The 13078-nt window shown below is 38.1% G+C and overlaps 1 protein-coding gene across 2 annotated transcripts in view; it reads left to right on the plus strand.

Moving 5' to 3' along the window:
* The window catches only part of spata17.L (spermatogenesis associated 17 L homeolog), a 104676-nt gene that overhangs the window by 72559 nt on the left and 19039 nt on the right, over positions 1 to 13078 (plus strand). For both annotated transcript variants that reach the window (XM_018262605.2, XM_018262606.2), the window contains exons 8-9: positions 84 to 232; positions 9905 to 10040. In XM_018262605.2, the coding sequence (XP_018118094.1) occupies positions 84 to 232; positions 9905 to 10040 (285 nt within the window). The remainder of the gene's footprint in view (positions 1 to 83; positions 233 to 9904; positions 10041 to 13078) is intronic.

Below are 13078 nucleotides of genomic sequence, written 5' to 3' on the forward strand. Positions count from 1 at the left end.
CACATCTGCCTGTGTTCCCTGACACCCATAATATGTCTTTAAGGAGCAATAATAAAACATTTAGCTTATCCTGTTTCTGTCAGGGACCCTTCCGTGATACGGCTGAAGTATTGCAGCAACGCTACAAACCCCTGGAACCAACCTTGCGAGTGGCAACATCAATCAACTCAGTGGAAGAAGCCAGAGAAGAGCTCAAAAGACAGGAATGGAGAAGGGGCATCCACGAGAAAAGGTGAGTGCATATTCTGACCGTTTTTAGGGGATTTGGTGCCCAACCAAAAGTTCTATAAGCCGTTATAAATATGAATAGGGTCAACGTGTAATTATTTTCTCTTAACTTTGCCAACTTGCTTTCAGTTTAATAGTTATTTCCACCTTTAGCGAAGTCATATCAATGCAGAAACTAAATACGTTTCCAAATATAATGCACTAAAACAGCTTCTTTGATGTGATAGAAATAAACAAAGTATGTGCTTACTCATTCCATGAGTTTGAGCTATCCCCTCAGGGCTGTGATGGGTGGCTTTGGGGGTCAGTAAGGAGTCCTGTCAGGGAACCTGGTCTTGGTCCTCTCCTATTTTCACTTTCTCATTGCCAGTCTGCTCCAGGAGGGGAAGCCTAAACCCTGGGATCATATTTTGCTTGTTAATATCATAGAGCTGAGACATTTTTGTTTAAAGTACACCTGTTGGGCAAAAATATTATCCCCAACCAAAAACTCTGGTTGGGGGTAACAGTAGTTTTTTTAAAAAAAAAAAAAACATTGCCCCCTAGGATACTCGCACCAGGAGTTGCATGCTCATAATGCGCTTCTGATGTCAAGCGCATAATGAGCAAGTTGCGCGTGCTGCAACATGTCCGCTTATACCGGGAGCTCCCTACCAGTGTGGGTGGCCTAGCTCAGGCGGGCGGCATTTTTAAAAAAAAAAAAAAACTACTGTTACCCCCACCCGGAGTGTGGGTTTTATTAGCCTGCACCTTTGGTTTGGGATAATATTTTTACCCAGCAGGTGCCCTTTAAATGGTAACTATCACCAAAATGAAAATTTTATATTTTTCTTAAATACTGAATTAAGAAACTTTCTAAATATAATCTGCCTAGTTTCTGAAATAATCAAGTTTTTCTTATATATCCATCTTTCAGCATCTGTTTCTCTTCATTTCTGTCTTCGTGCAGGAGTTTGGTGTCAGATATTCATTAACGGTTAGATCCAATATATCTTATAGGGGGGGGCTCCTTTCCTAGCAGATGTATTAGAGCTCACTCAAATAACTGATTCCAGTACAAACAAAATCTAACAAAATAACTGCCTTTGGCACAAATTCTGCATGTAGAGAGACATGGGGGCAAATTCACTAAGATGCGAAGTTGCGCCAGGCGCAACTTCGCCGCACTTTGCCAGGCGTAGTTTCGCTAGCGCTTCGCAAATTCACTAAAATCCGAAGTTGCGCACAGGGGTAGCGTAAGGTTGCGGAGTTGCGCTAGCGTTGATTCGCTATATAAAGCGAAGTTGCGCTAGCGAAGGCTAATTTGCATATGGCGCGAAATTCAAATTTCAATGGAGGAACACGTATCTGCACTACAAATGCCTAGAAAACCTTCAAATCTGCAAATAAAAATTTTATTTTGCCCTACACATGTGCCCACTGTCTAGGTAAGTTGCCATGAGTCAGGAAATGTAGGGAGGAGGAAGGGGAGCCCCAAAAAATTTTCGATCTTTTTCAGCCTATCAGCCATCATGTAGAAAACACGCCAGCGTTTTTTGGGACTTAGAAAAAATTTTGACTTTTTTTTAAACAATCCCTATCTACTCTATTGCGCTTCGCCAGGTCTGAGGTGGCGAAGGAAGTCTAGCGTAAAAGGTAGCGTTCACTACACTGCGCAAGTTAGTGAATTTGCGTAGTTTCGTCACTAGCGAAGATTCGCCTGGCGTAAGGTTGCGAAGTAACACTAGCGAAACTACGCCAGCGTTCGTTAGTGAATTTGCGCAGTAGCGAAAATGCCAAACGCTAGTGAATTAACGCTAGCGTTCAGCGCTTCGCGCCTTAGTGAATTTGCCCCATGATGTCTGATGATTTTAATAGAGTGAGCTGTAATAGAAGCCCCCCCCATACAATATATTGGATCATTCATCTGACACCCAACTCCTGCATGAAGACAGAATGAGGAGAAACAGATGCTGAAAGAGGAATACAGAAACAGTACAGAAGTTTTAATTGTATTTAGGTTTCTTGTTTCAGTATGTTGAAGCTTATATTACATTTTCATTTTTATAGTTCCCCTTTAAGCATTATGTTTTGAAAAATGTTTTTATTTTGCAAAGTCCAACCACTGAAAGATGGTCAGTCCCTTGAAGCCTTGTGTACACCTCTATTTATCTTTTGCTCTCTGGGCACCACCTCCCTGATTACCTCGAACAGCATTCGTATTGTGTTTGTAATCCCGTTACATATCAGTGTGGGATCAGTTACCTGCCAAGAAAGCATGGTCTGATGTCTTTGGCTGCTTGAACAAGTCAGAAATGGTTGAACATGGAAATTCACAGTTTATTATTCACATGTACAGTTCAGCAGAGAAAGGTAGTTTTATTGTGGCCAACTGACTAATAGTGATGAGCAAAACTGGCAGTTTGCTTCAATGAAAAATGCATCGTAGTCAACGGGAAGGTAAAATTATATTGTTGTTAAAGGGATACTATCATGGGAAAAAAATATTTTTTCAAAATGAATCAGTTAATAGAGCTGCTCCAGCAGAATTCTGCACTGAAATCCATTTCTCAAAAGAGCAAACAGATTTTTTTATATTCAATTTTGAAATCTGACATGGGGCTAGACATTTTGTCAATTTCCCAGCTGCCCCAAGTCATGTGACTTGTGCTCTGATAAACTTCAATCACTCTTTACTGCTGTACTGCAAGTTGGAGTGATATCACCCCCTCCCTTTTCCCTCCCAGCAGCCAAACAAAAGAACATTGGGAAGGTAACCAGATAACAGCTCCCTAACACACGATAACAGCTGCCTGGTAGATCTAAGAACAACACTCAGTAGTAAAAACCCATGTCCCACTGAGACACATTGAGAAGGAAAAACACCAGCCTGCCAGAAAGCATTTCCAGAAAGCCAGAAAGCATTTCTCTCCTAAAGTGCAGGCACAAGTCACATGACACATGAGAGTTTTTCTGTTCCTTGTTCAACACAATTTAAATATAATAACTCTGCACTACATTCCTTTTCTTAATCTTAAATTGGGCTCAGAGTGTAAATGTTATAACAGATGTTCGCTGAACAATTTTTGTTCTTTTTTTTTTTCCAATAAATCAAGAAAGTAGCTAGTTAATTATTATTGTTTTCTTAATCATTCAAGTGCTATTTGTGTCTCTACCAATTATTTTAACTTAAAACACCACATGAGCTCACCCTGTGAATAGAGAATACTCCATACAAGTGAGTGATAGAAGAGCTAGCCATAATGCAAATCATGTTATACATGGGGGTGCTCTAGGGCACAGTTAAGCATGATTACCCTCTTTTAATCCAGTATTCCTCTGTCTTCTCCACCTTATTTCCACTGGATAATTGCAAAGTTGCGTCTTCATTTCGGCAGCTTAGTTTTTGGTTTTCTGATTTAGTACTGGGAATGCAAATAATAAGCCTGATTTTAATTAACAATTTTTGTTTCTTTCTCGCTCGCTTTTTTCAGCTCTTTCTTTTTAAAGTCATGTGATTCTTACTTTGCTGCTACCAAAACCTCTTTGTCAACAGTGAAAATAGGTATTCCATACTAAATCAGTTAAAGGATTTAAATTAACTATTAGTATGATGTAGAGAGTTATATTCTGAAACAATTTGCAATTGGTTTTCATTTCTTATTATTTGTGTTTTTTTGAGTTATTTAGCTTTTAATGCAGCAGCTCTCCAGTTTGCAATTTCAGGAATCAGGTTGTTAGGGTTCAGATTACCCTAGCAACCATGCATTGGTTTGAATAGGGGACTGGGATATGAATAGGAGAGGTCTGAATAGTAAGATGAGTAATACAAAATAGCAATAACAATTAGGGGCAGATTTATCAAAGTCGAAGTGAAAATTCAAAATTCTAATTAAAAAAATTTGAATTTCAACCGAATTTTTATGTACTTCGACTAGGGAATAGTCCAAATTTGATTTGAATTTGAAAAAAATTCAAAAATTAGAATTTCGAAATTTATCATGTACTGTCTCTTTAAAAATTCGACCATTTGCCAGCTAAAACCTGCCAAATTGCTGTTTTAGCCTATGGGGGACCTCCTAGAATCTATTTGGAGTCAATTGGTGGACTTTGAAAAATCAAAGTTTCTTTGGGGAAAAACTTTGAATCATACAATTCGAATGCGCTATTACTTTGATTTGTACGATTCGAATTCGATTGAAAACTGACCTATTTGGCCAGAAAAAATTTGATTTCATTTTGGTTGGTCTTTTTGAATTAGAATTCCGAAGTTTTTCAAATTTGAAATTCGACCCATGATAAATCTGCCCCTAAATGTGTAGCCTTACAGAGCATTTGTTTTTTTTATATGAGGTCAGTAACCCCAATTTCAAAGTTGGAAAAAGTCAGAAAAAGAAGACAAATAATTCGAAAACTATAGAAAATAAAAAATGAAGACCAATTGAAAAACTGGTTGCTTTATAACATGCTAAAAGTTAACTGAAAGGTGAATCAACCCTTTAATAGAGTCATGTTCCAAATTAATATATAATCAGCAGCATATGACTAATAATGGTCTGCGCTCACTGGCTGCACGTCATACCTCCCAACTGTCCCGTTTTTCATAGGGCAGTCCCGTTCTTAACAGCTCAGCCCACAGTCCCTGATTGGTACTGAAATGTCCTGAGCTTCTGTTTGATCTCCTGCACTTAACAGCCAGAAAAAGTTTCTAAAACATAAATTAAACAATAAGCTTTTTGGCAGAGAGCCCAGAGTACTCAGCACCTGTACTTACACTTGTAACAATATAAGCAAAGATACAATTACAACTATTTAAGATTATTTAAAATAAGCAGGTCTCTTGGGAGAACTGAGATTAAAGGGCAATTCACCTTCATTAGCAAAACTGTAATAACACATAAACCCCCTAGAACTGTGTTAAAACTTTCCATAACCTGACAAATTTTGTAAAATGGACATGGTATTTATGGGGTGTGGCCACAATATGGGTGTGGTCAGAACATTTTGCCACGCTCCACACTGTAAAACTTTTTGTCCCTTAAAATAATTCATAGTTTTAAAAATGATTTTCTTTTTCTCTGTAATTATAAAACAGTAGCTTGTACTTGATTCAAACTAAGATATAATTAATCTTTATTGGAACCTATTGGGTTTATTTCATGTTTAAATGATTTTAAGTAAACTTAAGGTATGAAGATCCAAATGATGACACCTTACCTAGAAAACTTTAGGTCCCGAGAATTCTGGAAAATAGGGCCAATACCCGTAAATTGAGTCAACTTCAACTTCTTTTGTGTAGCCCCAACTTCTAGGGGGTTAGAAAGGTCGAATTTTAGAACTCACAACTCAAATGTTTGTTTTTTTTAAGAAAAAACTCGAATTGAAAAAAACTGGAATCAGCTAGTTCAGTTAACAACCCGAAAACTCATATTGACCGAGTTATAGGCAGTAAAAGACTTGAATCACTCAAATTGATCGAGTTTTCAGCTGGAAAAAACTTGAATCCATCGAATTAATCTAGTTTTTGCGCAAAATCCTCTGAAAAAAACTCATCATGAAGGCAGTTGACATCTACTGGTTCAAGGAACCTCTGCTTCTACATGACCTTGACAGGTTTTAGATGGTTTCTTTTCAGATTTGAGCTATTTCCAGGCTTTGGGGCATTATAAACCTCTAAAAATTTGAGTTTTAAAAAAAGAAAATCAAGGTTTTTTTTTAACCTGAACAATTATTTTTTGACCCAAAAAATTACCTTGAAAACTCAAATTTTTGTGAAAACACTACTGGATCATTAATAAATCTGCCCACTAATGTGAGGCAATTTGCATTGCTTTGTCCCAGGCAATAAAAAGACATTGTAGGAACACGTAATGATATTCAGTAGATGTTACTATTGCTACTCCTGGTGGTCACTTACAACATATATTCAACGAATATAAACATCAGGCCTTAATGTTATTTAAAATAATGGGATGCCAAGAATACTGTCAGGGCTGATAAAATAATATCCCCAAACATCTCTTAAACTAGACAGTCCTTATCACATACAGTACAAATGTTAAGACTAATTGTGTGCAAAGAACAATCGATTATCTGCTTCTATGAATACAAGCTGCCAAATATTTGACTCAAGTTTAGTGGTGATATCCTACAGGGTCACTCTTACAACATGCCATTAGTGAGGATAAATAAATATAGTTCTTGCTGTAAATGAAGATCCACCAACTCATGGGCAGGGAGGTATTTAGGTCTGGCAGCCTCCACCTTTCCTCTTCTCACAACAGTCCGCACATGTTTAGTCCTGCTGTAGTAGATGTGCAGATCACAGAAGATCCAGGTACCACATCTCCACCTCTTGATTTAGCCATGAGGGGGGATTTTTTATTTACCAGATAGGCACCTAAGTGCCATCCCCTAAAGTTCCCATCCTAGGCAGTGGAAATATGGCAAACAAGCACTTCTCCTAGGCCTCAAGGTGTTCCAAAGTCCACCTATAGTCAACTACAAGAGGTCCTCTGCACTCAACCCATTATCAATATATTTAAGACAGCGACATTTTGTGCATACTGCTACTAAAAAATACCTTACCCTTTAAACAACACAGGGATTGTTTGTCCATATATTGCAATATATTTAAGCTGGCCAACTACGTCAAAGTCATCCCATATCTGGCCAGTCCTACGCTTAATTTTCATCTGATTCATTAAGAATTCAATTGCTTCATTATAACATTTTACAAAGGGACTAAGTTTTACCTGCAATTTACTAGCTGCTTTCAAAGTAAAACTCCCAAACTTGGCTGCCCTTTTAATAGACACCAGTGGGATCACCTGACTAAGTCCATCTATCCCTAACTAGAGAAGGACATTAGTCATAGATTCATAGCGACTTCTAACTTTTAACTGAAGTGAAGATAAACCTTTTACCTGGCCTGAAAAGCCCCTTGAGGTCTTCAGTTGAACTGAGTTGTAGAGTATTAGTCTAATGCCATGTGTAGCATTTCAGTACCCCTCTGCGAAACCTGTCTTGACATGAATGAAGACAAGTGCTTTGTCAGGAGCAGTGATAGGTTGTTGCCATTGAAGTCATTGATAGGCCACATGGAGCTGTTTCAGGCATGCCGGAAATAGATCAGCATGAAAATCTAAGCATGCAGTTAGCCCTACAGGTTCTTCAGATACTAGATAGACATCTGACCAGATTAAGATAGGAAGCTTCCGGTGCAATCTTGAAGGTGTTGATCTTCATTTTGACATGGAGCCTATATAAGACGTATTGTATATGAATCCCTATGTGTTAGATACATCATTTCTAGCTTTATCCTTTGTCCGGCTGTTGCCTGTATATGTAGGGCCACCCTACCTGCAACACATTTACTTCTCTTGAGATAAATACCTTCATATTTTCTTTACCGTTGACTTTTTTGGTCATTTTTTTTTTAGTAATGTGATTAGAATGTGCCGCCAGGTTAAAATTCATTCTACTCTTCTCTCTGTACAATATAATACGGCTACAAAATAACTTGAATGTTTCACGACAGCCTTCCATGTCTTTTCAGCCATCCCATCCCACGAGATAGCAAATTTTCTTTCATGTCGAAGCAAAAGAAAAATGTACTATTAAAATGCAATTCAGAAGTGATAAAAATTGTAAGTGGAGCAGCCGGCTCACAGCACCTCTTCTGTATACTCTGGGACATTGGGGCCACATTAATTTTTTCACTGATGTCCATCCCATGTGCAAATTAGCATTGCAAGTACCATAATCTGTCTTGTATGAGAGCTGAGTATCCCTGGAGGATATACATGTTTCTGTACTGTTGTAGCATTTAAAGCCAAAGTAGCCTGATTTCATTTCGCAATTTGTCAGCTATTTCTTCAGAGAGACTTCTCTCTTAAGTGATTTTATCAAATTTGTTGGTGTGTTTTATGCATTTTTTCAAACATTAGGTATTTAGAGCCAAAGGCACCCAACTTCATAAAATTAGAAAATGACATATATGACATATATATATACAGGTATGGGACCTGTTATCCAGAATGCTTGGGACCTTGGGGTTTCCAGATAATGGATCTTTTCATAATTTGGATCTTAATACCTTAAGTCTACTAGAAAATCATGTAAACATTAAATGAACCCAATAGGCTGGTTTTGCTTCCAATAAGGATTAATTATATCTTAGTTGGGATCACAAGGTATTGTTTTATTATTACAGAGAAAAAAGGAAATAATCTCTAAAAATTTGGATCGTATGGATAAAATGTAGTCTATGGGAGCCTTAATTCTGAGCTTTCTGGATGATGGGTCCCTGGATTACAGATCTCACATATACACACACAATTTTAATTACTTTATTGAAATGGAGTCTATGGGAGACGGCCTTCCTGTAATTGAGAACTTTCTGGATAATAGGTTGCCGGGTAATAGTTCCCATGCCTGTATATATGTTTCACACAACTGATATAATCAGTGGTTCAATGGTTATTGAAGACCCAAAGATGCCTGGGTGATGCCGAATTGTAGTACAACAGCAGCCAGAACACAAGGCGTTGGGCATACCTGATTCACTATGCCTATGTGCCATGCTTTGACCCTGCCCTTTTGCCCCTGCCCTTTTGCACCTACTCTTTTGCACCTGCCCTTTTGCACCTGCCCTTTTGCACCTGCCCTTTTGCACCTGCCCTTTTGCCCCTGCCCTTTTGCCCCTGCCCTTTTGTAAATATCTCTGTCAAGTAAAAGTGTTTGCCTGCTGTATGGGTAGCATGGGTGTATCTGCTTGGACACCTCCTGACCTGCAAATCATGCTGATATGGGGCCCCCTGTGAACAAAAGACACATCTAGAACTCTGTACTTAACACCTGCCCAACGTAGAGTTTTCCTTGCTGTTTTCCTTTTATTTGCTGTTCTACGTATCCTTAAAGGGATTCTGTCATGATTTTTATGGTGTCGTTTTGTATTTCTAAATGACACTGTTTACACTGCAAATAATTCACTCTACCATATAAAATATAATTCCTTAACCAATAAGTGTATTTTTTTTAGTTGTAATATTGGTGTGTAGGTGCATCTCAGTTCATTTTGCCTGGTCATGTGATTTCAGAAAGAGCCAGCACTTTAGGATGGAACTGCTTTCTGGCAGGCTGTTTCTCCTACTCAATGTAACTGAATGTGTCTCAGTGGGACCTGGATTTTACTATTGAGTGCTGTTCTTAGATCTATCAGGCAGCTGTTATCTTGTGTTAGGGAGCTGCTATCTGGATACCTTCCCATTGTTCTGTTGTTAGGCTGCTCGGGGGCGGGAGAGGGGGTGATATCACTCGCAGATATACTTGCAGTAGCGGAGTAAAGAGTGACTGAAGTTTATCAGAGCCACATGACTGTGGGCTCCTGGGAAACAGACAATATGTCTAGCTCCATGTCAGATTTCAAAATGAAATATAAAAAAATCAGTTTGCTCTTTTGAACAATTAATTTCAGTGCAGAATTCTGCTCGAGCAGCACAACTAACTGACGCGTTTTGAAAAAACATGTTTTCCCATGACAGTATCCCTTTATAAATATTGGTCCCCCGAGGGGGCTTCAACCAAAAAAATCTGACAACCACTGCCTTATAAGCTGAAGCTCTTTCATTTACAATTCATTTGCCTTAATATATAGCATAATGTCTAACTGCTGTTTGTGTAATTTGTATTTTAGCTTTGCTACCTTTTCTTCGTTTCATAAGACTGAAGTGTACGAGCCGCTGATCCACACATCTAGCGACTACACACAATCTACAAGCATCTCACTTGTCACTCGAATGGACCAGCCAGAGAAATGGATAGCCAAGAAGGTAATCTGCACTGTGCATTTCACTGTTTCATAGATACTAAAATAGACCCCTTCCTTTTTTTTTTTACAAATCCTTCAAAATGAATTTTTTTCTTTGTAAATGTGGGTGTGTACTTCCTCCTCAACTTAAAGGCTGCAGCATGGGGAAAGGAATGGTTGTTCCTATAGCCATTTTGCTCCGAACATCCTATTATTTACAAGCTATATAAAAATCCGACCCCTGGTCATTGATAGGTGTCTTATATAATATATCTGCTTGTTTGTATATTGATGTACAATGCAAAATTCTGAATATGCCAAGAGAGCTCATTTACTTATGCGAGTTCAAACACTAGACAAATGCAGTTAAATTGCCTTGATTTGTACTCAAAAAGCTGTATTTTCCCCAGAATAAAACTTTAATAGCATGCACTGCAACTTGTCATAGACTTTTACTGTTAGAGGGTAAAAATAGGGTAACATTTTTTAATTATAGCATGGTTTATATATTTAAACAGAGGAAGGGGCAGTCAACCTCTTTCAATATAAATACGGAGCACAAGAACTCATCTAATATTACTAGGGATGCACTGAATTCACTATTTCGATTCAGCCAAACCCCCGAATCCTTTACGAAAGATTCGGCCGAATACCGAACCCTAGGGGTGGAAGGGGAAAACGTTTTTTACTTCCTTGTTTTCTAACAAAAAGTCACGTGTTTTCCCTACCAGACCCTAATTTGCATATGCAAATTAGGATTCAGATTCGGTTAGGCTGGGCAAAAGGATTCGGGCGAATCCAAATCTTGCTGAAAAAGGCAGAATCCCGAACTGATTCCTGGATTCGGTGCATCATCTTGGAAATAAAATCTGCAAATTACTCTAGTGTTTGCACCATGTGTTTACACCATGCTAATAGTAAATCAAATTCAGGTGAATACTGAGCCGCTGGATATAACCAAATGTTTTCCACTTAGCAAAATATAAAGCTAGAAAATCCAGCTGAAATAATATATTTAAAGGAAAACTATACCCTCACATGATGTAGGTCTCTATAAAAAGTTATTGCATAAAACAGCTCATATGTCAAACCCTAAACCATTTTCATAATAATATACTTTTTAGTAGTATGTGCCATTGGGTAATCATAAATAGAAAACTGGCGTTATTGGGTAATCATAAATATAAAACTGGCATTTTAAAAAATAAGTGCCACCCCCTGGGATCATAGGATTCACGATGCACACGATCAAACCGGACAAACCATACATGTTAGGTCACATGAGCCAATTAACAGACAGAGTTCAGTTTTTTGCTTCCACACTTCTTCCTGTTACAGATAGGGGCAGATTTATCAAGGGTCTAATTTAGAAGTAATGGGAGTTTTTTTGAATTCCCTTAACTTCGAAATTCGAATTAAAAAAGACCGATCAAAATTTATCAAAAAATCAAAGTTTTTTTCTTTAGGTGAATAGGTCTAGAATTGTACTGGATTTTACTAATCCAAGTAATATCGTATGAATCGAAGTTCGAAATCTCATATTTTTCAAAGTCCACCAATTGACTCTAGGAGGTTCTAGGACAGGGGTCCCCAACCTTTTTCACCCGTGAGCAACATTCAGATTTAAAAAGCATTTGGTAGAAACACAAGCATGAAAAAATGTTCCTGGGTGGTGCCAAATAAGGGTTGTGTTGGCTAGTGGTAGCCCCTATGTGGACTGACAGTCTACTGTTTGGCAGTACATCTGGTTTTTAAAGACAGTACATGATAAATTTCTATATTCAATTTTTTTTCAAATTCAAATCAAATTTGTAATATTCCCTAGTTAAAATACACAAAAAATAGCTCAAAAATCTAATTTTCACTTCGACCTTTGATAAATCTGCCCTTTAGAGTTGTAGTTTTTCTGGTCAGGTGATCTCTGAGGCAACACACAGACCATCATGAAATGGTGGCTCAAGGCAAGAGATGTAAAAGGGCAAGATTTACTTAAATATATATTCCAGTTAATAAGATTCTTTGATATGTCACTTAATATGTTGCTTTAGTATTCATTTTGGGGGTATAGTTTTACTTTAAAAGTTTGGGCCTCTTTCCCCAGCATAGGTGGTAAAATGCACTCCTATCCCATTGCATTCCCATAACTTCCCAGTCCCCTAAGATGTGCAAGTGATAGAGCACATGTGGGCACATCGTGCCACTGAGCCCTGTCTTAAAGGAGAACTAAACCCTGAAAATTAATATGGCTAAAAATGCCATATTTTATACAATGAACTTATTGCACCAACCTTAAGTTTGAGCTTGTCAATAGCAGCAATAATCCAGGACTTCAAACTTGTCACAGGGGGTCACCATCTTGGAAAGTGTCTGTGACACTCACATGCTCAGTGGGCTCTGATTGGCTGTTGAGAAGCTAAGCTTAGGGCTCGTCACTAATTATCCAGCAGAAAATGAGCTTCCCCTGTAATATAAGCTGATGCTACAGGTTTGCTGATTATTAAATTCTGATGCTAATTGCACTGGTTTCTGTGCTGCCATGTAGTAATTATCTGTATTAGTTACTAATCAGCCTTATATTGTGACATTTCTATTCTATGTGTACTGTATATTGTGAGTGGGTCCCTAAGCTCAGTAAGTGACAGCAGCACAGAGCATGTGCAGTGAATCAGCAGAAAAGAAGATGGGGAGCTACTGGGGCATCTTTGAAGACACAGATCTCTACTGCTAAAGGGCTCTGGTTGCCTTGGGCTGATACAGAAGCCCAAAACATAATGTACAACATTTCTACCTACTTTTTTAGTTAAGCTTTAGTTCTCCTTTAATCACAGGCTGTGTTGCGCCCATCCTCGCTGGGCTGACTGCAGATAAAAGTTTGTGAATGAGCACTTTTGCGCCTCTTAGTGCTCTTTTATCAGAGACTTTAATGACCCCTTTTGTAGGTAAATGAAGGTACTTTTAAATAAACATATAAACTGCATAATAAATAATAATTTTGTTTATACATACTTCACTGGAACCTTCCTATTGAAGGAAATAGAATGTTGCGGTACCTAATTACCT

Source organism: Xenopus laevis, chromosome 5L, assembly GCF_017654675.1.
Source record: "Xenopus laevis strain J_2021 chromosome 5L, Xenopus_laevis_v10.1, whole genome shotgun sequence".
Taxonomy (NCBI): domain Eukaryota; kingdom Metazoa; phylum Chordata; class Amphibia; order Anura; family Pipidae; genus Xenopus; species Xenopus laevis.